The 26,914-nt window shown below is 45.5% G+C and overlaps 1 protein-coding gene across 2 annotated transcripts in view; it reads right to left on the bottom strand.

The window, feature by feature from the left end:
• Positions 1-26,914, bottom strand: part of Foxo3 (forkhead box O3) — a 92,258-nt gene that overhangs the window by 15,158 nt on the left and 50,186 nt on the right. For both annotated transcript variants that reach the window (XM_057759431.1, XM_057759441.1), the window contains exon 3: positions 2,313-3,748. In XM_057759431.1, the coding sequence (XP_057615414.1) occupies positions 2,348-3,748 (1,401 nt within the window). In that variant the 3' untranslated portion in view covers positions 2,313-2,347. The remainder of the gene's footprint in view (positions 1-2,312; positions 3,749-26,914) is intronic.

Raw genomic sequence — 26,914 nt, forward strand, 5'->3', positions numbered from 1 at the left:
CAGCTAAGCCATATTGCCAGCTCTCACTTTATTTTTAACAGGGAAAAAAACCAACAAAACCCTCAAATCTACCTCCCTTAAAATGTTCTAAAAAGCTAAAGAACAACTTGAAGTTTCATTGGGGTATAATGATGAAATGTACTGTGTCCAAAATAGAAATTTATCACTAATCAAAGTTCATCATATATTTAAATCTCCCTTAACAGATTTTCAGACAATTTTTTATAAACACACACAGCATGCTACTCAACTAGAAGGGAAATCTACACTGGAAACAGACAAAAACTGAAAACACATTTTCTTATAAACTCTTTCTAGTAAGCTAGGAAGTAACCTTCTTACAATGATGAACAAATTAAACTTTTTTTTATGTCTTCAGAAACCACAATTGCATTCTTCTTGAAGGAAGACAAACCATTTATACTTCCAAAATCTGAATATCTACATTTCTAAAGTCCAGTTCAGGTCTGGCGGTCACGGCCTGGCAGTGTCCTTCCCCTTAGCTTCCATTGCAGTGTTCTTACCAGCTCGAGGCTATTAAATGACCATAGCAGATGGCTGGGTTTCTAGCAGGAGCCTGCTTGTGCCTGAGAAAACTGAGCCACTTTAGACTCAGAATGCTCCACGGCCCCCTTGACAGCTACCCAGGGAGGGCTTCAGAGAGCTCACCATGGGGGACCCTTGTAATTCCGGCCCCAGGGAGGATGGTTAACAAGACCCGGTTAGGGATTTGAGCTTCTTTTCTCTTTTGTACCATTTGAAGGAGGTGCTAAGTAGATTGCTGAGATTGAAATTAAAAAAAAAAAAAAGAAGAAGAAGGCAGGGAGCTGAGGATACAGGAGCCCTTTAACACTGGCACAAGCCAGTTGGCAGAAAGAGCCAGATGCCCGACCCTAATCCAGGAGAAGAGCTCCCGGGAAAGTCTGTCCATTACTCACACTCTGGCCCAGTCTAGCGGTCCTTTGTTTTTTGGGTTTTTTTTTTTTTTTTAACCATTTACAAACACTAAGAACTATTATGGATCTATGGACTATGGATTAACTCTATGACCTGAGCAAAGTGATTAGGCCCTGTGGCTCCCTGCCTGCTCACTTGTCAGTCAGCACACTTCAACCTGGGGCAGTTCCACAATCACACTCTTCTGTGTGCTCCATTCTGGCAGCAGCCCTGTGCAACAGCAGGCCCCTATCTTCCTTGTCTAAACTGGGAGAGTGAGGCTCAGGAGCTAAGCAACAAGTCCATCCATGTAGACTGGGATGGACCCTCATGGCCTCTTGATACAGCCTGGGCTAGCTAGCTTCAAATGCGCTCCTCCCTTCTCTGCTTCCCAAGACTGCAGGTGTGTCCCACCTGCCCAAGTCCATCGCTTTTCTCCTAGTCATAAAGCTGCAGCTTCTATTACAACAGCATTAAGACACGACCATTTAAGGGAAACGGCCATACTCCTCCCTGTGAGGTGTGACCTAAGGACACACCGTGAACACTCTCAAGTGCACCCACGCAATGAGTGGGCTGCGAACAGAGACAGACACTTGCCATGAAGGAGACGGGGCTCCAGATGTGAGCCCCGACAGACACCAGCTCAACAAAGCTGTCTGAGCCAGAGGGACATCTTATCTGTGGACGCTGTAGCATGTGCTTTGTGGTAACCTGTATCTCTGTTAACAACATTAAAAATCTGTAGACAGTCAATGCTGATGAGAACTAAGTGAGTGTCAAATACGGTGAACAAAATAAAAATAACCTGAAAAAAAAATGAAATAATGAAAAAAGTTGCCACTCTCCACAACTATGTCATCCAGTACCTGGTATCACGTATAGGTTCGGAAACAGAGATGCATAAAATACCCCTATAAAAATATGCATTTTCAACCTAATTTGCTTTTTAAATGATTTAATTCTGAGCAATAATGAGATCTTGCACTGTGAAGACTAATCTAACAGATCCAGCTCCATATGGGGCTGAGTCCACAAACACCTACAGTTAATCGGCAGTCATGTGAAACATGACTTTTCTAGGGTGTGAAGAACCATCACGCAGAAAAATAAGAAACTCTCTGGGCTGGTATGCTTCACCTTGACCTATGATGTACGCATCTCCCTGACCTCTCATCCTCTGCCCACAGAGGGAGGGAAGCCTGCCTTAGCTCTGAAGGCAGATATACAGAGTGAGCTCTTTGACTGTATGATTGTTGCTGTGCGCCCTGTCTAGCCTGCAGTTAAGACTGCTGACGTCACAGCTGCTGCAGCTCCTCATGGGCTGCCCTTGCCACCCCCACCTGCCGTTCTTATGCATGGCATTGGGCACTGACCTGCTTTGCCCACTTCCCCTTTCCTCAGTGATCCTTCAGCCTGGCACCCAGCTCTGAGATGAGGCCTGCTTAGCACCAGTGAAGTTCCCCACGTTCAAACCAACAACGCTCTGTGTGGAGATGAGGGAGTCAAAGTTAAAATCCAACCCATCGGCGTCCATGAGTTCACTACGGATAATGGACTCCATGTCACATTCCAAGCTCCCATTGAACATGTCCAGGTCCAAGTCACTGGGGAACTTATCATGGCCCATGACAGGAAGGTTTGCATTAGCTGAGTACAGTGAGGAGCCTGAGAGAGAGTCCGAGAGGGTTTGCATAGACTGGCTGACGTGAGACGGCTGCTGGTGTTTGGCTGACCCGAGGCTGCTGGAGTCACTCAAGCCCAGGTTGCTGACAGAACTTGACAAGGCACGGCTGCCACCAAGAGCGCCCTGGGTTTGGTGCTGGTGGTGGAGCAAGTTCTGATTGACCAAACTCCCCTGGGTAGGCTGGGCAGCAAAGGACATCATCGGGTCATTGCGAAGCATCACATTCCGGCGGGCGTTCTGGGCAGACACAGCAGTGCTGGCCTGAGACATCAAGGGGTCTGACTGGGTCATCATGACATCGCTGTGGCTGAGTGAGTCCGAAGTGAGCAGGTCTTGGAGTGTCTGGTTGCCATAGTGTGACATGGAAGAAAAGGTGGCTGCCTTGTTCTCTTGGATGGTCTGCATGGGTGACTGGCGCAAGGAGTTCAGAGACGAGGGTCCGAACACGGTGCTGTTGAAGGAGCTGGTGGGGGAACCTAGGCCAGAGCTCTTAGCAGTGTATGGGAAGCTGGAGCTCCGCTGCATAAGCCCCCCAGGAGGTGACTGCTGGGACGGTGGGAGCGTGATGTTATCGAGCAGGTCATCCATGAGGTTGTCAGCCAGCCCATCGTTCAGATTCATGGTGCCTGCCATGTCAGTCAGCCGCGGGAGCTCCACAGTACACGGCTTGCTCACAGAGGGTGACAGGCTGGCAGAGTTGCTATAGAGCATGGGGGAGAGTGGAGCATCGTCGTCCTGGACATCATCCAACTCTGTGCTTGCCAGGATGGGCGACAGGCGGCCACTAACTGTGCTGGCGTTCGAATTGGTTCGTGAGCGGAAGTCTGTCCATGCGTCCAGCTCGTCGCTGCTGCGGGATGTGGGGCTGCCGGGCCACTTGGGGAGCTGGGAAGGGCTGTCGTCTGTTGACTCTGGGGCAGCCTGCAGGGCCGCCTTCTTCTTGGCTGCTCGGCCACGGCTCTTGGTGTACTTGTTGCTGTTGTCCATTGAGACAGCCCGTCGGCGGGGGGCCTTCCCACTCTTCCCCCCATCGGGGTTGATGATCCACCAGGAGCTCTTGCCGGTCCCCTCATTCTGAACCCGCATGAATCGACTGTGCAGTGACAGGTTGTGCCGGATAGAGTTCTGTAGAGAGAGAAGGCAAAACGCAAAGTGTGAGCCAGGATGGTCCAGTCCAAAACAGACATCCAAAAAAAAAAATTCTTTAAAAAAAAAAAAACATCATTTTGGGGGGAATAGGAGGGCATCACATATGTGCAGACATCAGAGGACACCTGTGGAGCAGGCTCTTTTCCTTCCACCACGTGAGCACTGAGAACCGAATTCAGGTCGTCAGGTTTAACAGGAAAAGTTTTACCCACTAAGCAATCTTGCCAGGTCAGCTTCAATTTTATATGCCAGAATTTTTATTTTTATTTTTTTTTAAATAGCAAACATCTTTGTGATTTGGAACAAAGCGCCAGGTTAAACAGGAAGCTTCAGGCTGGAAAGGCAGGGACACTGGAAACACAGGAGCTCACTGACACTGCTTTTCCAAATTCCCAAATTTTGTTGCACTTTCTGTAATTATGTATTTTTATTTCCTTTCTTTTCTGGAGTTGGTGTTTCTCCGTTTAGTCATGGCTGTCCCATAACTAGCTCTGTAAACCAGGCTGGCCTCGAGCTCGGAGATCTGCCTGCCTCTGCCTCCGCGAGAGTAATGGAATTAAAGGCGTGTGCTGTCATGCCCAGCCTATAATTATATTTCTCATTACTACAGTTCACACTGATAATTATTACCATGCCACTCCCTCTCCATACTTTGCAATAAACCTCCAGCTCTCCGAGAGACAAGTCGCCTTGGTGGCTATTCTGTTCTCTTACAGTCCTCGGAGCCACAAGTACAGGGCCAGCAGTTCCTTCTTAAACACTGCTATCAGAGTGTGACAAAATCCTGTTGACTTTCTGTGTTTTAAAAACAATCTGGTAGAACACATGTATTTGTATCTTCTACATAAATACAGTTGATGGTTGCCAATTCTTTTTAAATGTGACTTTTAGAATTGTTCATATTTAATATGCAGTATTAGGCAATGTCTTTCGTCTTTAACGTGCCAATAAAAGCTCATCTGGCCTGCAGGTGCTATTCCAGATGTGGGGAACACCATCAACTCTTTTTCTGGCTGCATGCACATAAAGGCATTTTGCAGATTAGAATGGGCTTTCCTAGGCTCTGTACACCCTTCACTGTGGACCTGCACTTCATAAGAGGAGTAAAAGCCTGGCTGCATGGCGTGACTGGTGTCTGAAGTGCATTATCATCTATCATGGTTACATCATCCAGGGAGGGAGGGCTGGCTGGATGTTATCATAGCCATGATGAAGATGGCAACCTGCTGTTGTTGCAGACAGATAAAATGATTTGTTTGAGATCACGTGGTCGGCCAGTGACAGAGATATGGCTGGGCCTGATTATCCTTGACAACTGGTGTATCCACTAAGCCAGGAGTAAGTTCTTGCAGGACATTCAAATCATTAGGACTTTGAAGGGGTTTATTCTACTTTAAAGGGGGAGGGCTTTGTTTTAGATATATAGAAAAATTGTGCAAATAACAGATCCACATAGATCCGTCATCAAGTGTCCCCACCCTAACATCCTAAGTCCTGATAAGTGTCACAGTGGATGAGCCAATCTGTATTACTATGCGCTAAAGTCTGTACATGCTACTCAGACTTCCCAATTTTTTTCTACTTTTGTTTTGTTTTGTTCTGTGGTGGGGTCCCACCCAGGGTACATTAGCTCTTCACTATGTTCCCTTCGTTTCCCCTTGGCTGCGATGGTTCTGGGAGTACTAAACTGGCTTTTGTAATTGTCCATTAAGTGGGATTCACGTTTTCCTTATGATTAGTCTGGGGTCTAGGTTTTGGAGACGCTGTCCTTTTCAGTGCATTTTATCTAGGATGTACACTAGCAATGTGCTAGGCTCTGCTGCTGTAGCCCTTGGCCACCCAGCTGACACAGCGCCTGTCAGGTTTCTCCACTGCAGACTACTCTTCTTCCTTTCATGCTGTGCTCTTTGGAAGGAAGTTACCCACAGTTCCTGAGGGTGCAGAATGTCTAAATGATGTAAATTCTTCCAGATGAGAGACTTACTCCTTCGTGGTCCCCGCCCTTTCCATAGCTGCAGAAGTTATACGGTGAATTGTGAAATTGTGGCAGGATGGACCCTAGAGGGGACAAGTAAAATTTCACATTCTGATAGCAGTGTTTAAGAAGGAAGTGCTGGCCCTGTACTTGTGGCTCCGAGGACTGTAAGAGAACAGAATAGCCACCAAGGCGACTTGTCTCTCGGAGAGCTGGAGGTTTATTGCAAAGTATGGAGAGGGAGTGGCATGGTAATAATTATCAGTGTGAACTGTAGTAATGAGAAATATAATTATAGGCTGGGCATGACAGCACACGCCTTTAATTCCATTACTCTCGCGGAGGCAGAGGCAGGCAGATCTCCGAGCTCGAGGCCAGCCTGGTTTACAGAGCTAGTTATGGGACAGCCATGACTAAACGGAGAAACACCAACTCCAGAAAAGAAAGGAAATAAAAATACATAATTACAGAAAGTGCAACAAAATTTGGGAATTTGGAAAAGCAGTGTCAGTGAGCTCCTGTGTTTCCAGTGTCCCTGCCTTTCCAGCCTGAAGCTTCCTGTTTAACCTGGCGCTTTGTTCCAAATCACAAAGATGTTTGCTATTTAAAAAAAAATAAAAATAAAAATTCTGGCATATAAAATTGAAGCTGTTCTTTTCACATTCGATTCTTTTTTTTTTTTTGAGACAGGGTTTCTCTGTGGTTTTGGAGCCTGTCCTGGAACTAGCTCTTGTAGACCAGGCTGGTCTCGAACTCACAGAGATCCACCTGCCTCTGCCTCCCAGATTAAAGGCGTGCGCCACCACCGCCCGGCCACATTCGATTTTTTGAAAAGAGCAATGGCAAGTGTACTAATGGTTCAGAAACCTTATTTCTTTATGAAGTGGGTAACACTCCTGACGTGCACTTGCAGAGAGCAGGGCAGTCCCTCTTTCTGAGTACATGGGTAATTCAATACATTCAATAAAAGCATCAACACAAACTTCAGGGTGAAAAGAGAGCTGGTCCTGAGGCTTTAAGGGCGCAATGCAGACATTCCCCTAACTCCTCCAACCTGTTAGCCTCCTTTGCTGTAAATTCTGGGAAAAGTTCACATGAACACCAAACGTTTACAAAAACGAGCACAGTCAGCGATCCTCTATAATAGGAGACGATATTTGTTAAATGTCTTTTACTGTTACCAATTCTAAAACCTACCAAAAGGCCAATGAAACATTTTATGGATTTTCTGATAGCCATCTATGACTCTAACCCTTAATGACATATATGTATAATTTGCTGCAATCACAAGTGGCTGAAATTAGAGGTATCAAACTCGTGGAAGGGCCTGAAGCCTGGCTTGGAAGGCCAGCACCACAGGGTGACAGAGCAGGGATGGGTCATGAAGCCTGGTCCCTAATTACAAAGTGGAGATCTGAAGGCTTACCAGACCACGCACCACTGGCTTAGAGTTAGTTACTGCCTCCAATCCTCACCACAGGGCCGAGGGAGTGCAGCAGTACCCCAATTTTGCACATGAAGGCTCAGCCTCTGAGATATGAACTATTAGAGCCCACTAGCCAGTGTGCAGAAACCAAAACTGGAAGCAGGTTTGTCAACCTACTTGCAAAAATGTAATGCCTTTTTGAAATTTAGAGGCCTCTCCCTAATCTTTGTAAAAAGGCATTTGGTTGTTCTGGCGTCCCCTTCCTGAAGAGAGGCAGTATGTATGTCCACACCAGCAAACAGGACCACCCGGGTTCCTACACAAAGCCCACCTCAGTTAGAGCTGGCTTTAGTGGTCAGTCTTCACTGGGCTCTCAGTTTAGAGGGTGACTAATGGCAGAATTCATTCCCTGAGGCTCATTATCTAAGTGCCCAGGCAGGTTTTTCCAGCTACTTTATTACTAAGACAACACAAACAAAACTGGGCCACACTGCCCAGATAGGCCAATCCCAGCAGCTTCTCTCCCTTGCAGTCTGGCCACCTTCCATTTATAAAATCCATAATCTGAAGGAGGACAATGACAAAAGCCAATAAACGCAGCTCACCTGTCCATTACTGTTCAAATGCCCTTGCCCTGCTGGCTAGACGCTACAGATGTATTTTCCTCAGAGTTAGAAGTCTGATTAGCTTTCCACCTCAGTTTTATTGAAACAAGAAACATTAAAACAAAACAAAACAAAAAAGAAAGAAAGAAACAAACAAAAAACGGCTGGATAAAAGCATAAGGACCAAGTTTTTTTTTTCTTACACCTTCCTTGGTAACAAAGGTGAAAACCTCAGTTCTGTAAGATTTCCCACCCCATTTTAATCTCAGGAAAACGACCATCAAAAATATCCTACTGTGTAGGAGCAGTGGGCGCATACCTTTAATCCCTGTACTCAGAAGGGAGAGGCAGGCAAATCTCAAAAATTCAAAGCCAGCCTAGTCTATAGAGTGTTCCAGGATAGCCAGGGCTACGCAGAGAAAGCCTGTCTTGATAAAACAAAACACCCAAACCCAAATCACACCACCACCACCAAACTATGATTTTCCATTAATTTATGTATCCTTATAAGAAATAATTTAAATTTCACTAAGGTTTTACATTAGTGTGGAGAATGGTAGCTGAAGATAATGAATAAATGGCTTGATAAAACTCGAGTTATCCCAAGTACGATTTTTCTACTCCTACTAATCCTACTTCCATATACAATTTGAAGTACATTATGAAGTTCACTTGGACAGAAAACTAGGGATATGTTTTCCTTGGTCATCCCATCACCACACTGACTAAAGATGCCCAGAAGTAACCCCACACAAAACCTTGTGAGCATCTCCAGTTACTGAAAGATAAAGCTTCTGATGAATTACAAGAATGCCACAAGTATCTCTAGAAGAAACTGCTGCTTCATGGGCAAAGACGCCAGCTCTTCGTCAGTCTGAACACTGAGGTTTATAAAACCTTGAGAGATGTCTACAGTTTGGGAGTAAAGCTAAGAATAACAGCCATCTCATTTTGTGCCAGCCTTAATGTCTATGAAATAGCTTACACTGAACAGACTTACTAGTAGGTCAAACCCCCACTAGATGTAGTTAACTAGTCATCGAGCTGGCAAACCAGGTCCCTTGATTGTGGCTGCAATTAGTGGCATACTGTTCCAGAGATGTGTGCAATAGGTGTGTGGAGGAGGTAACCTGTTGGGATTGGCATTTCACAGTCATGCTGACTGCACTATGTGGGCTACTGCCTAAAGATCCCTTGGCCCGGCCCACCTAAAAGACATTAGCACAAGATGACTGCACTCAGTAGAATCTGATCATTATTCTCTTGATACAATGAACAGTTTTCTGTTGCAGAATACATTCACTGCTGATGCTAAGGTGTCCATGACCCTTAAATATATGCTAAACCATTAGAATACAGGTGGACTCAAACAGAACGGGAGCAAGAAGCACCCTAGAGCTGCGGATATCTACCACTCATTTACAGAGTGGGCGGGTAAAACAGCAAGCGAGGAAAGGCAGTCTGGGAGAAGACAGGATGCTGAGACAGGCCCCAGTGCTCTGAGCTCAGCTGTCTTGCCTGCAATCTGAACCTTAGCTGCCCCTGTAGAGAAGCCAGGATCAGAGGTACTCGCCTTTCCTCCAGGATCCTTGTGAGGATTACAGGAAGCTCAGCATGCAACACTCCTCATGCCAAGCACCGCTCTCAACAACTGACAGATGCCACACACAGAACCTTATCTTACTATTTACGTGTGCTTTAAGTCAAAACGGGACACGGTGGTGTCCTCCAAGAAAGAGTTACAAACCCTTTACAGACTTTTAACAGTTGTTAAGGTGCTGTGCCAGTAACTGGACATTTCTTAACTGCGGCTACTCTGCCTCTGCTTCGGCTCCTTCCACGCCATGTTTACCTTGTGGAGACTCTACTAACCCAGACACCAGCTGCATGTGCTTCCCCTGGAACACAGAGAGGGCTTGTCTGGAAGCAACATATGGTATCAATTTATCTTTCTCAGCAACGACGAAGAGAAGTCTACTTGCTTTAAAAATAAAAAGGTTGTGTAATTTAACTCTTAAAAGCCTTGCTTTTTCGCAAAGAAGACAGTTCCTCCTCCTCCCTCTCTCCCTTTTCTGGGCTGCATACAGAGAAAAAGAATGTGTTACAGTTGTCAACTGAGGAGCCCACTGCTCTTTAGGAGGGACTCGGGAGACACAGCGAATGGCTGGTTTCCAGAAGTGCTCACCTGCCCCTTCTGTGGAGCATGTGTTTTGTCTCAGGGCTTGTCTTGTGGGCGCTGATGATCTAGAACAAACTTGTTCACTGTCTGGATTCCAATGCTTGCTCCTGGTGAGCCATGTGTTACTAAAGTTGCAAGGAGAGTTCATTGCTAATGGCGAGTCACTGAGGGCCACAGCAGAGCAGCAGGGTCAGCTATAGGACAAGGTGCCTGGGAAGTGCCCATGGCTGGGCTGAGTGGGCCTCTCAAAGGTAGTTTCGGACAAGATTCTTGGTCTCACTCAGTAGCAACTCTCACCCATGGCCCAGAGCTCTGATTCAGTAGTTGTGGTGAGGCCTGGACATTCTATCCCCATCCCCACCCCCAGCTATCCCGCTTTGTAATCAGGACCAAGACACTGAAAGTTCCCCTTTTAGCATTTCACTGACTGATTTAGACTCCCGGTGCCCCGCCCGGGTCTGGTAACAGTGCAGTGAGCTCCTTTGTGTCCAAGTTTCCAAGACCAAGTTCCGGGCAAGAACCGAGGTCAGAGAGTAAAGGCAGTTAAGGTAATTATTTGAAAACCGAGGTCCAGATCAGCTCTCCGTTACAAGACTGGGTATGGGAAAGGATCTTCAGCCTTATTCTGTGTGGACAGCTTCCCTTCTGCCCAGCACCTGGCAGCAAGCAGAGGGAAGCCCTGGACTGTCGCAGCCACTACTTGGGAGCACCCTTCAGCTGACTACTGTCCTGGTTCTGTCTATGGAGACATGATGAGGAAAAGCAAACCCAAGTCTCAGGGCATAAACTTCAAGTGTGGTACCAGGCCTGAAAATAGAAAACTATTATTTCATATGTACTCTCTATAGTGGCCAAAAAAATAAGCCTTTCAGCTTGATAAAGATGTAAGTAAACCTTCATTAAAAGGGTTGCGTAATCAACTCTGATGTGTAAGACAAGTATGCCTGTTTCTACTCTTGCTCTTGTCTAACTAAAAGTTTTAAAAGTTTAAGCCACTAAAGGACCTTAAAAAACAAAGATGTTCTAAAATAAATATTGTTGGGAACTTGGCCGAAGGATTGTATTTCCAGCTAGAAACAAGATTTCCCGTTCAATTCACTGACAGTAATTCTCTCCCCACAGCTGTCCTCTGGACAGTCTGAGTCTTCCCGCAGTGGGCCAGCTGACAGGAGGCCTAGAACAGCCGTCCAAGGAGAAGAGGCACAGCCCATTTCCACTCTCCACACCCCCAGGCCTTTCAGGTGAAGGGCTGGCTGGAGAAGTTAGCCCTCCGTGGACTTGTGGAGAGCCGGCACACCACCGCAGTGTGGGTGGGTTTCTAGTGTAGATCCCATTTTAATATCAAAATAGTATACATTACTTTTTCACTGAGCAATTGTCTTTTCAAGCTATTCCACAGCTGTTTCTGCTCTTGGAGGGCAAAAGGGAACATTCCATTCTTCCCAGCCAAACTTGCACTTCCGGCACACACAGAACCCTGGCAGCCTTGCAACCACTGCCCACACCCACTCCCTGCATTACCCTCCCCGCCCCCAAGGCCTCCTACTTCCCACTCCACTCCAGGCCCCAGATGTAGGAAGCAGCCCCAGGTACACACAGCCCATAAGTCCCCACAAAGTAGGTGAAGCGGCAGCATTTGGTCAACTCTTCTCTTCCATGCACCTCTCCCCTGAGATTTTCACACTGTCTCCCTCTCCCATGAGGGGCGTGATAAATACAAGCTGCTGAAACCCCTTCAAAACCACACTTATCTAGCCATAGAAAATCAGTGTGTCAAAGAATGAAAAGTCAACGAATTACAGAACATTCCTGAAATTTATTTTGCAATGTACAACAAAATAATTTTATCAACCCAATCTTTATCTGAGATCTGAAAAAGAAGGCTACATCCTTTTCCAGTTTGGAAAGCTATTTCATATAGAAGCAGAGGGAAATGGGCATTAGGAATACACACCCAGGATGCAGGAAAATGCCAGAATATCTAGAATCACTTTCGCAACATTAGGCAAGCAGTCAGAACAGGAAGCTTGATATAAAGGGGCAATGGGGAAAAGTGTTACCTGGCTGGGAAACAGGAGCCATAACTCTATAGCGAAGGAAAAGTGGACAAAACCATAGGCCACACCTATATTCAAGCAGCCCATAAGCGGTGACAGGGCTGAGGCACACCCATATACAGGGTCTGGTTTATACTGAGTGCTCAAAACACTCCCCCTTAACTACTGAATTAGTGGGAAGGGGGCGGGATGCACTTTAGGATGAGATTTGACAATGACAAGGCCAGGGCCTCCCAGGGGCTATGAGTAAGTTTCCACTAGCAAGGCTGAAGCAGCACTTAGGCTGCTTCCAGTTCACAAGTCCCAGCCAGGGTATGTAGACATGGCGATGCATTCAAACATAGACTGAAGGTTCTGTGGAAACACAGCAGAATGATGGTGTGTAGACTGGTCCACGGATCAAGGCCTTGGCAGATGGCAGCTGAGATCCATCTGGGATAAGAGCTGTCTTTTCGTCTATCTTGGGAGGCTATGGGGCCTTCGCTCCTCAGAGTCACTCACTCGAAGCCACGGGTAACGAACCACGGTTCCAAGACTGCTCCAAGCAACACCCAGGGAATTCAGCACAGTGTCTATTTCACCTGCAATCTGCAGGAAATGAAGTGTCTACTGAGTACCAGGACCGCCGCCCTGGGCCTGGCCAATCTCAACTCGCTTTCTCTTAGCCACACACAGGAAGCAGAGCTGTAGAAAGGTTGGCCACCACAAGCCCAGCCTGCTGGCTGCCTCCAAAGCTCTTCCACCATGTGTTTTCTCAAGTAAGTTCCCAAGCCAGCTGAGGAGGGACCAAGGAACTTGAAGAATGAACACTTTTCATGTTTGGGAGCTTCTGTGCTGAAAACTAGCCCCTGACTGAGTCAAGGCAGTGCTACCTGGCTGTCCTTGGGAGGCCTTAAACCAGGTCCTCAAAGAACTGGCACCGTGCCACAGATCCTCAAGCAGACACCCCAGGCAAATGTCTGCTGGTACCCTGGACTAAACAGGGACTCTACTTTAGACTATTTAAAACATGTAATTAGCCTATTATTAAGCCAGAAAAAGATCAGCCTGCTTTAAAATTACGTGAATCTTAAAATATGATGTCCTTTGCCTGCCAAGTGGCAACAGTCAGGACGCTTCTGTTTGACCTTCATCAAACACTCAGGGAGAAAACTCCATTAGTGTTGCAAATCCAACTGCTCCCCTTTTGGCATCAAAACCTGCAGCAACAGAAACCACTGACAGCGCAAGCATAACAAAGGAATCTGTGGAGGTGTTGTGGGTGGGATCAACCTGACAGCCCAACAGCGGCAATCCGGGGAGACTGACTTCTGCTCAAGTTCACAATCACCCCCTTCCCGTGAAACACAACTGTTTCCAGCTCTTTGGATGTTACAACTCAGAAAACCTGTTCTCTGTTGTCTTGTTATTTCAAGAATAACATGTGTTTTCTGTAGCTCTGAAGCAGACGCCAGTGCGTAGGCACAATCAAACAATGACACGCACTGGAAGACTGGGAAGGGAGAAGACACCTTTCTGAGCTAAAGGAAAAAGTCTGGGCAAGTACTCACACAGCAGACAAGTGTGTGCATCTGGAAACAGGCGATCTTTCAAGTGTCTGTGTTAATTATTCTAACACCATGAGTCAAGGTTAAAGAAGCCATGAAAGGAAACCAGCACCACACACCAAAGTAGCTAGTGCTGGCAACTGCGAACAAAAAGCTGCAGACTTTTCCTCCGTAGGAACGAACTGAACAATAATGTCCGCCCTGCGGAGGCTCAGGCCAACAGACCCCGTCTCTACACACACCACTGGAGCTCAGCGATCCTGGAGCCTCTGGGGGGCAGCCTCCCCTGCTGTCTCTCCAGACACTGTCTACACTACAGCCTCACCTGCATGTGCAGCTACCCAACACTGTATATACACAAAGTTTCACAGCATGCAAAAGCAGCTGACAACCAACACAATGATATCACTAAACATTGAAATGAAATAATTAATGATTCCAGGACACTGGCTGGGTACCAAATTATACCAACAGATGAGCACCAGACAGCTCCAAAATCCACATAAAATGACCCAATGAGAAAAGGGTACTTCCAAAGACTAAACAAGCACACACTAACATTTCAGTTTCTGGAAAAGCTTCTACTGGTCCACTCATTCAAACTTAAAATCTAGAATGTATAATATCAGATCACTCCCTGAGCTATGACGAGCTAAGGAGGTTGAATCCGCACAGGCTAAATCAGCTTCTCTAAAGACAGGAGTGTGTTATTTCAGTACCAATACACACTACGTTCTAAGCCACTTCACATACTGCACAGTAAACCTGAAACTCCTAAAGCAAAATCAGTAGCAGTGTAATACCAATTGCCCAAAGGAACCCAAGGGAAACCAGGACAGTCATACGAGAATCTATGAGCGCTAAACATGATCCTGTACACCCTTCTCTAGGATCTACCTGGGTAAGTACAGTTCTCACCCCTCACCACAACCAATCAAAATGCCGAGTTTGTAAAACCCAAATGAAAGATCTCCTGCACTCAAGGTTCAGAGATCACTACAGAAGAGGTGGCAGAAAGACTCTAAGAGCCAGCAGAATGGGGGTTTGCTGTGATACTATGTCAGGCACTAGGCCCATGAAGTCTCGCCAAGATGGCTGCCTAAACATGAACTGAATGTGGCAGGGAAAGTCCACTAGACCTCAACCATACACAAAGAACTACAGGCAGCTAAGGAATATTGAGAGCAGGAATAGTATTCTCCAGGAAAGGGCAGACCGACTGATTATCTAATATCAAACGGTCAGCCCTGAAAACATATATACACGTAACATTATACAGACTGAGCGGGTTGTATTTATGTATTTAGGAATTTAGTACCCCCACATGCACATGAGCATACACATATGCAACACAATTGTTTTAAAAAGACACTATGGATTGAGGGATACATGGGAAGGTTTAGAGGGAGGAAATGGAAGGGAAACGATGTAATTACAATCTCAAAAAAATATTTTCTTTTTAAAGAAAGGTAAACACGTAGTGGGAATGGAAAATTCCTGTGACCGGGTTCTTTCTTGAAAGACTGAAGGGATTAGGAAGCTTTTCTCAGATCCTGCCAGTTACTGAACATGAAATAAGAGTCCAAGACAAGGGGACAGACCACAGGTGCTGTGGAATGGGTCCACGGCTCAGCCAGCAGGTCTTCCAGTTCACCAGGGTTCACTGGTCCCACACATGGGCTGACACCGGAGACCCCTGGCCATACAACAACTGCCATGGTGGAATCTAACTTGGCAGCTCAGCCGGGAGAGTCTTCAGCTTCCTTAAAGCCCATCATCTGGGTCACCTGACTTTCCAGGTCTTTCTGGGTCACCTGGCATTCCAGCTCTTTCTGGTGAGGTTGCTCACTTGCTAATGGGAAATGCATTGAACTCATAGTCCAAACAAATACTGGGTCTTTACCTAAGATTTTAACAAATTACTGCATGTATGGAAAGGTAAGGTTAATCCCTTTACATCAAAAACAAAGGAAGAAAAATACCCAGGAATAGATACTGCCAAGGTGTTTTTGGGCTCCGTGGTATTTCTTCAAGCAATGCACTTTCAACTCTGAGGCACCATGTGAAACAGTATCACCCCGCAGTATTAGCTATTTCTGCAGAAACAAGTCCATCAGGTTCTCCTGAACAGCTAAGCCTTTGGAGTACATATATGTCTTCCCAAGCAAGAAAGATGACCAAGCCCTGGTAATAGAAATTTGTGGACAGAAAGATGCAAGGGTACCAAGCTCTTAAAAATGTAACGACCTAGTCTAGAAGATCCAATGTTGTCCTCCCGCCGCTCCCCAGTAGCCTTGTCTCTGCAAGGACTCAGCTTGAAAGATGACTGAGTGGGTCTCCTTCAATAGCAGGAAGACGTGCTTATTGCCTATGACAAAAGCCTTAGGAGCTCTACCTCGGGGTTTCTGGACAGCCTACCAAATGTGTAGCCATTAACTTGAGCCTGTTGGTTTCAGCAGCACCCTGTACTCCTCCTGCCCCCACTAGGGAATCAAGGCACAAAGAGGGAACTGGTGCAAAACACACTGTTGCCAGGCAGTAACCACAGCACTTGGGGAGCTAAAGCAGAAGGACCAGGAGTTCATGGCTAGGCTGGGTTATGTAATGGATTATTCCAGAGCAGCCACAGCTATAAGCAACATCCCATCTAGAAGGGTAGACAAAGGAGAGCGTCTGCTGCTGCTGCTGCTGCTGCTGCTGCTGCTGCTGCTGCTGCTGCTGCTGCTGCTGCTGCTGAAGGAATGGGAGTTCCCGACAGCCCACTGTTTCAGATAATAAACTACTTGCAGATCCTTAACTGCAAGAGATGGCACCGGACAGGACGTTTCCAGCCAGCTTTCCTCTCTACCTTTTCATGAAGCAAAATCCCGATAATCAGATGCAGAAGGAGACAGACATGGCTCAGGTACTTTGTGATGCTCTAGCCTGGCTCTCCTGAGGATACTTCAGGCTCTGTGACAATAAGTTATGAATAAAGGGCAGGAGAAAGAGAAGAATCCTCAGATACCATCCTGTTGCTGCACTTAACCCACACTGCTCACCAGCTCAGTTGGCAGCTGCTCAATGCTGTAGTCCTCTGTACAGACACATCAGTGGAATTCACTCCTTACCTTCCTATCCACTACGGGACACGGAGCAGCCCACCCATGTCCCCTGCTATGGGACACGGAGCAGGACACGGAGCATTCCACCCGTGTCCCCTGCTACAGGACACGGAGCAGCCCACCCGTGTCCCCTGCTACAGGACACGGAGCATTCCACCCGTGTCCCCTGCTACAGGACACGGAGCAGCCCACCCGTGTCCCCTGCTACAGGACACGGAACAGCCCACCCGTGTCCCCTGCTACAGGACACGGAGCATTCCACCTGTGTCCCCTGCTACAGGACACGGAGCAGCCCACCCCTGTGTCCCCTGCTACAGGACACGGAGCAGCCCACCCGTGTCCCCTGCTACAGGACACGGAGCAGCCCACCCGTGTCCCCTGCTACAGGACACGGAGCAGCCCACCCTTGTCCGGAACACTGGGCACTCCATCTCAGGGAAATTCTCACCCGCGTTAGTCATTGTTCTATTGCTATGAAGAGACACCATGACCAAAGCAACTCTTATAAAGAAAAGCATTTAGGGCTGGCTTAGTTTCAGAGGGCTAGTCCATTATCATCACGGCAGGAAGCATGGCAGCACACATGGTGCTGATCAGGAGGCTGAGAGAGACTCTAGGCTTGGCATGGGCTTTTGAAACCTCGAAGCAACTCCCAGTGTAAATTTCCTCCACCTTTTTGCCCTTCTAAAACCTTCTAATCCTTTCAAATAGCACCGTTTCCTGTGACTAAGCATTCAAGTAAATGAGCTTATGGGACCTCTTCTTATTTAAACCACCACATCACCCCAACATTTACCAAGTTTCTGTAGGGTCCCCATGTCCATCCTGGAGCACTGGCCATTCTGAAGGGAATCTTTTATTCTTGATTTGTCCATGGGCTGCTCTAGACTTAACACCTACCTTTCCCTCAGGCGCGATGACCAGTTCCTAGGATATGTCATGAATGTGAAAACCTAGGACTCCCTTCTCCTTCCACATCATTCCATCTCCCATAAAATTCCTTTTCATTCCTCTGATAGAATTGAGCAGTCTGGGATCTAAAGAAAAATGCACGAGGAAGTTTCTATAATCCGATAACAAACACATGTAATATACAGTATACACTCAACTGCAAGTTTCTAAAGATCATTTTCTAGCATATTAACTATGAACCAGGAGCCTTTGCTACACAAGAGAAAAACCTCATGAAAACTGTTCACTGAAGCCAGACGTGTTCTGGTTCAAGAAAAATGGTGTTTTCTCTCCCCTTCCTTTTCCTCCTGAATAGCCTACTTCCACTTGGCAAATGGAAGAGTGCATTTACTATAGTGATTGCTCGCATCTGCTTGTCCAGTGCCTCTGGAATGACACTGGATTGCTGCCAGATAGCCAAATAATGTGCTCTTGGAGAAACAATTATCAACTAAAATGCCATAAAATGGGCCAGTACTTGCAGTCCGCTTGTACTATGAGATATTTTGGCACCAAGTACAAGCTTCCTTTGGTTACTCCTTACATCAATCAGAAAATTACTTTAATTTGCTGTGATGCTATTTGTGGACATGCATGGAAAAGGAGAAACTAGGCTTAGCCCACTGGACTTCAGTAGCAGATCAGAGCACAGCATTCCAGACACAACAGCATCCAGAGACCAGCCTAGGCTGGGTGGCAAAAGGCTGCAGTTGGAGAATAACCAGCAACTACAAACAAGCTGTCAATTTTTAGTGCTTCCAGCCGAGGTAACTACCAAAAGAATGTGGCAACAGCACCAAATTAAACCACGACGGGGTAAAGAGCGTTCATTCCATTTCTATGTTTATATGAGATATAAAATTGGGGAGGCTAGATATCATTTGAACTTTTATGGAATGCTATAGCTTTTCCACATCCTACTTGCAAACTCTTTTTTACATGGTACTATGGGAGCTGGGGAGATAGGCTCGGTCAGTAGAGTGCCATTACCCAACCAAGAATAAAGCCCTCAGTTTGATCCTCAGCACCCATGTGAAACCTGGGTGCTACAGTGCAGGGGAGATGGAGACAGGAAACCCTGGACCTCACGAGCAAGCTACATGTCTAATGGGAGATTCTGTCTCAAAAATTAGGTGGTAACAAAAAACCAAAACCAAAACCACCTAACACAGACCGTTGGCCTCTAAACACTTGAAGTATGTGCATGCATACTTAAAAGTCATTCTCCTGCTTCAAGCTAACCACACAATCCAAATACAGTGATAGAAGTGTTTTTAGTTAAGACTGAGAATTTTCTGATAGCTAATAAAGAGAGCACTGTATTGGATGATGAGAGGGTTAAATGGGTGCAAATCCTTTGGGGGACCAGTTTATCAGAAATATTGAAAAAAAAATTGCTTTCCGTAGAACAGACCACTCCATTTTCCTTGATGGGTGCAAATCCTTTGGGGGACCAGTTTATCAGAAATATTGAAAAAAAAAATTGCTTTCCGTAGAACAGACCACTCCATTTTCCTTGATGAAGTGGGATGCTCCTCTGTATGCTGTGAATATTTTTTTTTTATTACCATTGGCTAATAAAGAAGCTACTTTGGCCTATGGCAGGGCAGAATATAGTCAGGTGGGAAAGTCAAACTGAATACAGGGAGACACCAGAGAAGGAAGATGTTGAGGTAATAAGCCTCAAGCCTCAGGGTATAAAATAACAGAAATGGGTTAATTTAAGTTGTAAGAGCTAGTTAATAATAAGCCTGAGTTTATAAATAATATTAAGCCTCAGAGCGGTTATTCGGGAACTGGTAGGCAAGAAAGAAACTTCCAGTTACATCTTTTCTTTACTAACAGAATGTTGATTCTATTCTGGGCCCAGAGACATCTTGTTCTCCAGCTTTCTCTGAAGTGAGATGTAACCATCTACCCGAATTCTAGATGTGGAAGAGTCTGTGGAACTTGTCAAGAAGAAAGTAGAAGAGTCAACTTGTCCCACAGTCAAGTCCCCTTTGACCTACATATCTTCCTCTTTTTGACCTGTATTTATATAGCCATAGGGAGGAAGCCACTTGCTGAGATGGAAGGGCACTATATAAAGAGTTTCCAATCACTTCTTATTTTTTCAGATGGGATTTGGTTGTGTTGCCCAGGCAGGTTTTGAACTCCTGAGCTCAAGTGAGCCTTTTGCCTCAGCCTTCCGAGTAGCTCAAACTGAAGCTATGTTCTACCACTTCCAATCTAAACTAACCTTTTGTGTAAGAGGAATCCACTACTATAGTGGGTTAGTCTGGGGCTATAGAGAGCTCAGTAATAAGTACTGGCTGTGAGAGCATCAGGTCTTGAATTTGACCCCCAGCACTATGTAAGAAGACAGTTCTTGGACACACTCTCCTGTAATCCTGGTGCAGAAGGCAGAGGCAGGACCTCTAGGACCCACTGGCCAGCTTGCCTAACTGGTGAGTTCCAGCTCTCTGATGAGAGACCGTATCTCAAAAACAAAAGGATAATTCCTGAAGAATGACATCTAAGGTTGACCTCTGAACTCCACATGCATGAACAGATACAAAATAAAATGAAAAAGCAAAAGTACATGCCCAAACCTAATCCTAATTGACAGGACTAGCAACTCCACTCTTAGGAGTTAATCATACTGACATACTTCTGCATGTGACATACATATATATAATTTCTCTATGCATATTCTCTTGCAAAGACATTACATTAATAAAATAGTTAATTATAAAAGCCTAATTGTTTTACAGTGATTGGAGGTTTGTGTTCACATTAAGATAACACAATAGAGACACGGAGTAGAAAAGGCCTTTCTGGTCAAACTCCCACCTACACATCAGGCACATTCACGGCTCAGTTGACGGCTCGGTAGTGAAGAGTACTTGTTGCTCTTGCAGAAGACCCTGGCTTGGTTCCCAGCACCCACATTCTACTCCTTAAACTCCAGCTCCAGGGGATCAAGTGCCCTCATAGGCACCAGGTACACACACACACACACACACACACACACACACACAAAGCAAAACACATAAAAATAATTTAAGTAAACAAACTTTAAAATGAACAAAGGTGGCCTTGAAGAAGTAATTGTGTACATGCTGAACACTGTCGTCTTCCAATGATACAAGCAGAAGGATACACTGTGATCCTAGAGGTGGCCCAAGAGCTCCACAAGTTCTGGCAGGGAAGCCACTAAGACAGATTTGGCATATCTGGAGGTCACAGGCAGGGATACGAACAAAAGGCAAACAGGATCCAACACAATGGTGACTGGCTTCTTATGAGCTCTGCTAATCCAGCAGTCTCCCTGGCTTCATGCCAACCGAAGCACAGTTGTTCGGCATGCTGGAGACTGGGCACTGGCTTTGAGGGGATCTCAAAACTCCGAAACAAGTGACATCAGTAAACTAAGGACCTGGTCCAGTCCATTCTCCCTGTGGCCAGCTGAATTTATATTAAATCTGGAAAGGCCAAGCTGGCTAGGGAATGAAGAACTTATTGTTTACAAAATAGCATTGCAAGAATGAGCTAAAACTGGTCGTACTCTGTGGAATAGCGCTGTGGAATAAAAACCTGGAGTGGAGCAGACTATTACTAGACAGACTGCCAAAATATTGGGGAAAATGAGAATCTGTTTTGTTTTGAGACAGGGTCTCACTGTGTAGCCTTGGCACCCAATGTTGACCAGGCTGGTCTAGAACTCATACAGATTAAAGGCATGCACCACCATACCATGCATGGAAAGAGAATCTAAATCTGTTGACATCATTATGACTTGGTGTCTTTGGATTCAGAAGGGAAAGGACACACAGTTCTTTTTAAAAATCTTTTTACTATGAATATATTTATTTTCTGTGTTATGGGTGTTTTGCTTGCATTTGCCTGGTGCCTGCAGAGTCAGAAGTGGAGTTGCAGACAGTAGAGAACCTGGATGTAAGGATGGGGATGGAACCCAGGTCCTCTGCAAGAGGAGTGAGTCCTCTTAACCACTGACTTCTCTCTTCAGCCCCAATGTAGAGGTTCAGAAAGCTAGGAAACAGGTGCTTGTTAGACACTGTAAACTTCACATTCTCTCTGGATTCTTCTCCCCCAGAAAGAACTGTCTGCCCATTCTCCACCCTCAACCGAACTGTGCCTCTAAATGAACTTACAATAAAAGCTGCCACCATTCAGTTTTCCCCCATGTCTCATTACTGCATTATTAACTATTTTATTGAGGAAGAAGCTGTGGCACACAGGAATGACATTGTTCCCCCCAAGGTCAAATGGCTAATAAAAAGAGCAACTGTTGAGCCTGGGTGTATCTGCTCCAAGGCCCACACAGCAATGTAGCAGCAGGGCCCATTCCAGTGGTACGTAAAAAAGCCACAGGTTTCCTGGTAGTCAAAATTCCCTTATGTGATAAAACTGAGTGACCTAGTGAGATGGAAGGCTGTCTACAGTCTGCTCTGCCCAGCTGCTTCTCAGATCTATGACATTCAGTTTTTCCTCTTAAGAGGCTGCCACCAAATTGACTCCCCTGTAAGAAAAGCAAAAAATAGACAAAAGCCATTCATTAGCCTAATCTCTCCCCTCAACAGCCATTTAAAACTGGAAACAGAGAAAGGATCATGTTCTTAATGTCTGAGAAAAGAAAGAGCAACACGTGACTGTCCTCTACATGAGAGTGTGGTGCTCTGTATCAAAGAGTGCATTGTGCCGCGTGCACAAAAGGGGCCGAGTTAGAGTGATGTAAGTATGTGACCTTCGGCAGCTAATGCAGCACTTGTTGCCCTAATAATTTTTATTACAGTAGAAATTTGTTTTTATAGAAAAAAATGGAATATCTTTCCTTTTAAACAAAATCCAGTTTGCTCAGCATCTCCTACACTCTACATATCTTAAGTACTATCTTGTTTACAGTAAACAATATTTTTTACAAATCAGCTAATTCCTCTTCCCTCTCTCCCCATCTCTTGCACTTGAGCTGGTTTCTTACAAAGTCAGGCTCAGAATTATTCGCTGTGATTCCTTGTTTTACTTCTCTCTCCCAACACTAATAAACAGCACTGAGACGACTCGATGCTTCTTCCATCAGCTTTGTGCACAGAGCACACAGACCACGGTCAGCCTGAACTGTAGCAGTGGTCACCGTGCTCAGCGGATGCTGCATCCATAAAATACCGAGGAACCCCCCATCCCTCCCCTTGTTTAAACTCCCGGTTGATGACCTCAAGAGACCATTCTCCCTTCTTATGGGAAGTGATTCCCAGGAGAAGCTAACTGGGTAGGGAAGAGACGCGAGGAAAAAGCTCTACACACTAACATACCTTTTCAAAAGTGTTTCAAATTACTTTAATAAAGAACCCACCCACAACCAATTTAAAATTCCAGCTTCATTTCTGGTAAGATGTGGAATCCCTCTCCAGATCATTACTTCCAAAGAAAACCCATGAGGTATCCTGTCCCCCAGGACGCTCAAGTTCCTGCCTGCTTGAAGCTGTCAGGACATCAGGGCTGGAGGGTGAGAATGGTAGCTAGTTCAGGAGAGGTTCCAGCTGCCTCTTCTGCCTCGAGCCTCACTCCAGAGACATGGGACACTACCGACCTCCACAGGCCCATCCTGACCTAAGGGCACTAACTGGGGCTTAGTTAGAAGACACCCAGGGGTAAAGAGAGGAGGATTACTCAACAAAGTGCTGCATGTGATAAAGCCGGGTACAGTCAAGCAGCAGCATGCTGTGGTCTGGAAAGTACATTTCTTCACCAACTTTTTCAGACTGAGAACTTCCCAAGGCTTTTCGGGAAGCCTCTCTTGATACCAAGGTCCCCTCGCTCCTGCTTAGCCCCTGAGCCACTGTCCCACTCTATCTCGCTGTCCCTCTGTCAGGCTGCCCTGCAAGGCAGCTAGGACTACAGCTTGTCTTTGTATCCCGAGTGCACAGCACTGGGTCTAAGAGTTCAGCGTTCGGGAATTATAGCGTTCGGGAATATTTGTTACTTTTATTTAAGTAAACCAAGGAGCTTTTTCCTCCTGTGATACAATGGCTGACACACTGCATTTGGGATTGAAAGGCTGGACTTGAATGTAATCAGGCTTCCAGAGTTCATTTCCAGTTTCAGGAAATTCAGGTGAGAGAGGAACATAATACCACAAGGAAACAGATACATCCAGAATGTGGGGCACTCTGCAGGACAACTCACCTGGCTTCTGAAACTAGTCAGTGATGTGTCAAAGAAGGGCGGAACTGTTCTGGATTAGAAGACCTACAATATCCCACAACAAAACTAGCCTTTGGTTAATCCTTTGTCTTTAAACAGTTGTGATTTAAAAAATTTTACAGTATTTCTAGGCCAGGTACAGTGGTACAGGAGGCAGAGAGAGGTCAATCTCTGAGTCTGAGGCCAACCTGGTCTAATGACTTCCAGGATAGCCAGAGCTACATAGTGAGACTGTCTCGAAAACACAAAACAACAACAACAAAAAATTATATTACTTCTTGAGACAGGGTCTCACTATCTAGTCCTGGCTATCCTGGAAGTCACTATGTAGGCCACAGACCATGCTGGTCTTGAACTCAGAGATCCACTTGCCTCTGCTTCCTGCACGCTGGACTAAAGGCACGTTACCACACCTAGCCCAAATTTGACATTTTTAAAAAATTATACATTAAGTACTAAATTATACCAATAAAAAAAGTAACTATGGCCAGTTATGTAATGGCAATGTAGTCATTAAAAAATATAACCATGTTTTTTCAAGGTGTACATATAGAGGTAAAGTAATTTGGCTAATGTTTACTTTAAAATCCCCAATAAAGTTAAAACAAGAGGCGGGGGATTAAAGCCCACAGGACAAACTCTTGACAGCTGTTTGAGTTTACATTCTGATTGAATGTTTCAAGGAAGCTGAGAAATACTCACGCACGAGGTAGGTGCACTCTTTCAGAGCTGACCACACAATATTTTTATCAGTGGGGTAGATTAAGATCAGCAAGGAGCTCATACCATGACACCTTGCTTCTGAGACCTGGCAACCACAGAGCCAGTCAGAGGCCGAGTTAGCACTGGGAGAAGGGTGCACTGTTTAAAAAAAAGTCACTACAAAATGACACAGCATTTGCTTCAGGGCCTGCTCACTAGAGAAACGATAAAAATTTAACTTTCTTTTCTGTCTCTACTACAAATTTTTCACAAGGACACGCCATTTTACACAATGTCAGGTAAACAGGGACTCCATCAGGCAGGGTTCTACTCTTCAAAAGCCACTGCTATTTCTTCTGCAGAAGTCTGGCAGGAAAGACAGCAATTAGACCCCGGTCCCTTCAGGTAAGCCTAAAAGAGAAATGCTGTAGCAACAGCAAAGGGGACCTTGCAGGATAAGAGGGTCAGGAAGGTTCTTTACTCTAGGCAGAGCTCCAGGCTTTGCAGGCTGATTATCTGAATTCTTCTTAAAGACAAGTGCTACTTAATTTTTTTAAAGCCTGAGGAAACCACATGAAAGGGCTGGCTTCTCACACACCTTATGCCTTTTGTCGGGGGTGGGGAAAATGCTTCCTTTAAAAGATTATAAAATAAACATTACAAAAGTAGAAAAATCCCAGACTAAGACTATCCCATCTTCATGTTAATCAGTGTGTGCTCGGTCCTAAGTCTCTTCCTCCTCTGCAACCCACTGATGAAACAAAACTCCAAACTGCATATGGTTTGTGGGGCTTGGCATTTGTAGGTCAGAAGTGGAAAACCCTTTAAGGGTCTAAAGAAAGCAGTATTCTACCCCAGCCAGCCACAGTCCAAATGGATGGACGTGAGTAACTGTGTCTAAGACTTAACCCCAGCCTCCTGGAAGGCAAATGTTTAGAAAATGTTGAAGGCTCATGACACTAAACTAGAATCCAGATTACTTTAAGGAAATCACACTATTATAATTTTAGTAAGAATGCCATTAAAATGTCTAAATCAGACATGGTGGTGCATACCTGTAATTTTACCACTCAGGAGTTGGAGGCAGAAGGATTGAAAATTTAAGGGTCAACTTGATGAGATCCTGTAATCAACCAACCAACCAACCAACCAACCAACCAACCAACCAACCAACCAACCAACCAGTGTGTGTGTGTGTGTGTGTGTGTGTGTAAACGCAACAACAAAATTCCCTGTCTCATGAAACCATAACATCACACACAAGTCAAGACTGCTTTCTGCTCTCTAGCCAGTGAGCAGGAGTCTTGTGTAATCATTCCTTGAGAAAGAATATAATGACTTTGGTGGCAAGGTGAGGAAAAGGAAGCAATGCTTTTGTCAAGGGACTATGGAGTTTTGTCCCCTAGAAATCTCAGAGGGGTCTTTGATATAAATATATCTGAATCCAAATTCCCACAGAAATGTATGTATGAGAAAACCTTTTTTACTGGTCTATTAACTAAATTCCTATGAGAGGTATTTAAAGACAAGTGCTACTTTAATCGTTTTAAAAAAAAAGCTGAGCAAACCACACTCAAAAGCGGATACCCACTTACTTAATGCCGCCTGCAAAGAGAAGGGGCGTTTGAAGATTATGAAACAATAATCCTAAAAGAGAAGTTCTGCTCTGACAAAGTATTACCTAACTAATGCTTCTGCTTCCTCCTAACCCTTCCATCATCTCTGACTTATGAATCCAACAAAGTGCAACAGGCTACCTGTGACAGCTAAAAAGAAACAAGAGACTAAGAAATCTCCCTGAAACTGAACCCAACCACCAAACCTCTCCCTGTGGCTTATCTTAAACACACAGGAAGAAGGTACCAGAAAATAATACGGCCCTTTTTTTTCAACTGTGCATGACCTCCCCTCAATCCTTAATTCAGATGTTATCAGTGAGAAATGGAGGCAGAAAGCAAGTTACAGTACATGTTCGAGGTCCTCCTGAAGGTACCAAGTTCATACGGCAGTCTAGGTTAAAATCCAAAGCCCAAATTCTTCAGCACTATCTGACCTCAAGCAAAAGGACTTCCCCAGTCCAAAGGCCACCAGACACCAAAGGGGCACTGGAACTCAAGGCTCATCCCACTTCATCTCTCACTGTCAATGCCACGCAAAGGGAGGAAAGAGGTGTCCTTTCCACCTACCCTGGGCAGGGTGCCATCCCTTCCTCCTTGGCTGTAGTGTGAGCTCACTGAACTTCACTGGTCTGCTTAGCATGGTGATGTAAGCCTCCTCCTTCATGTCCTAACTGCAGCAAAAGGACTTGAAGGAGATGTGACTTAACAAAGACCGAACTCAATAGCAAGACACCATCTTTCTGTTCCTGGTCCCTTTTCCCCAAACCTCTAGT

The sequence above is a fragment of the Chionomys nivalis genome, chromosome 2 (genome assembly GCF_950005125.1).
Source record: "Chionomys nivalis chromosome 2, mChiNiv1.1, whole genome shotgun sequence".
Lineage (NCBI taxonomy): Eukaryota > Metazoa > Chordata > Mammalia > Rodentia > Cricetidae > Chionomys > Chionomys nivalis.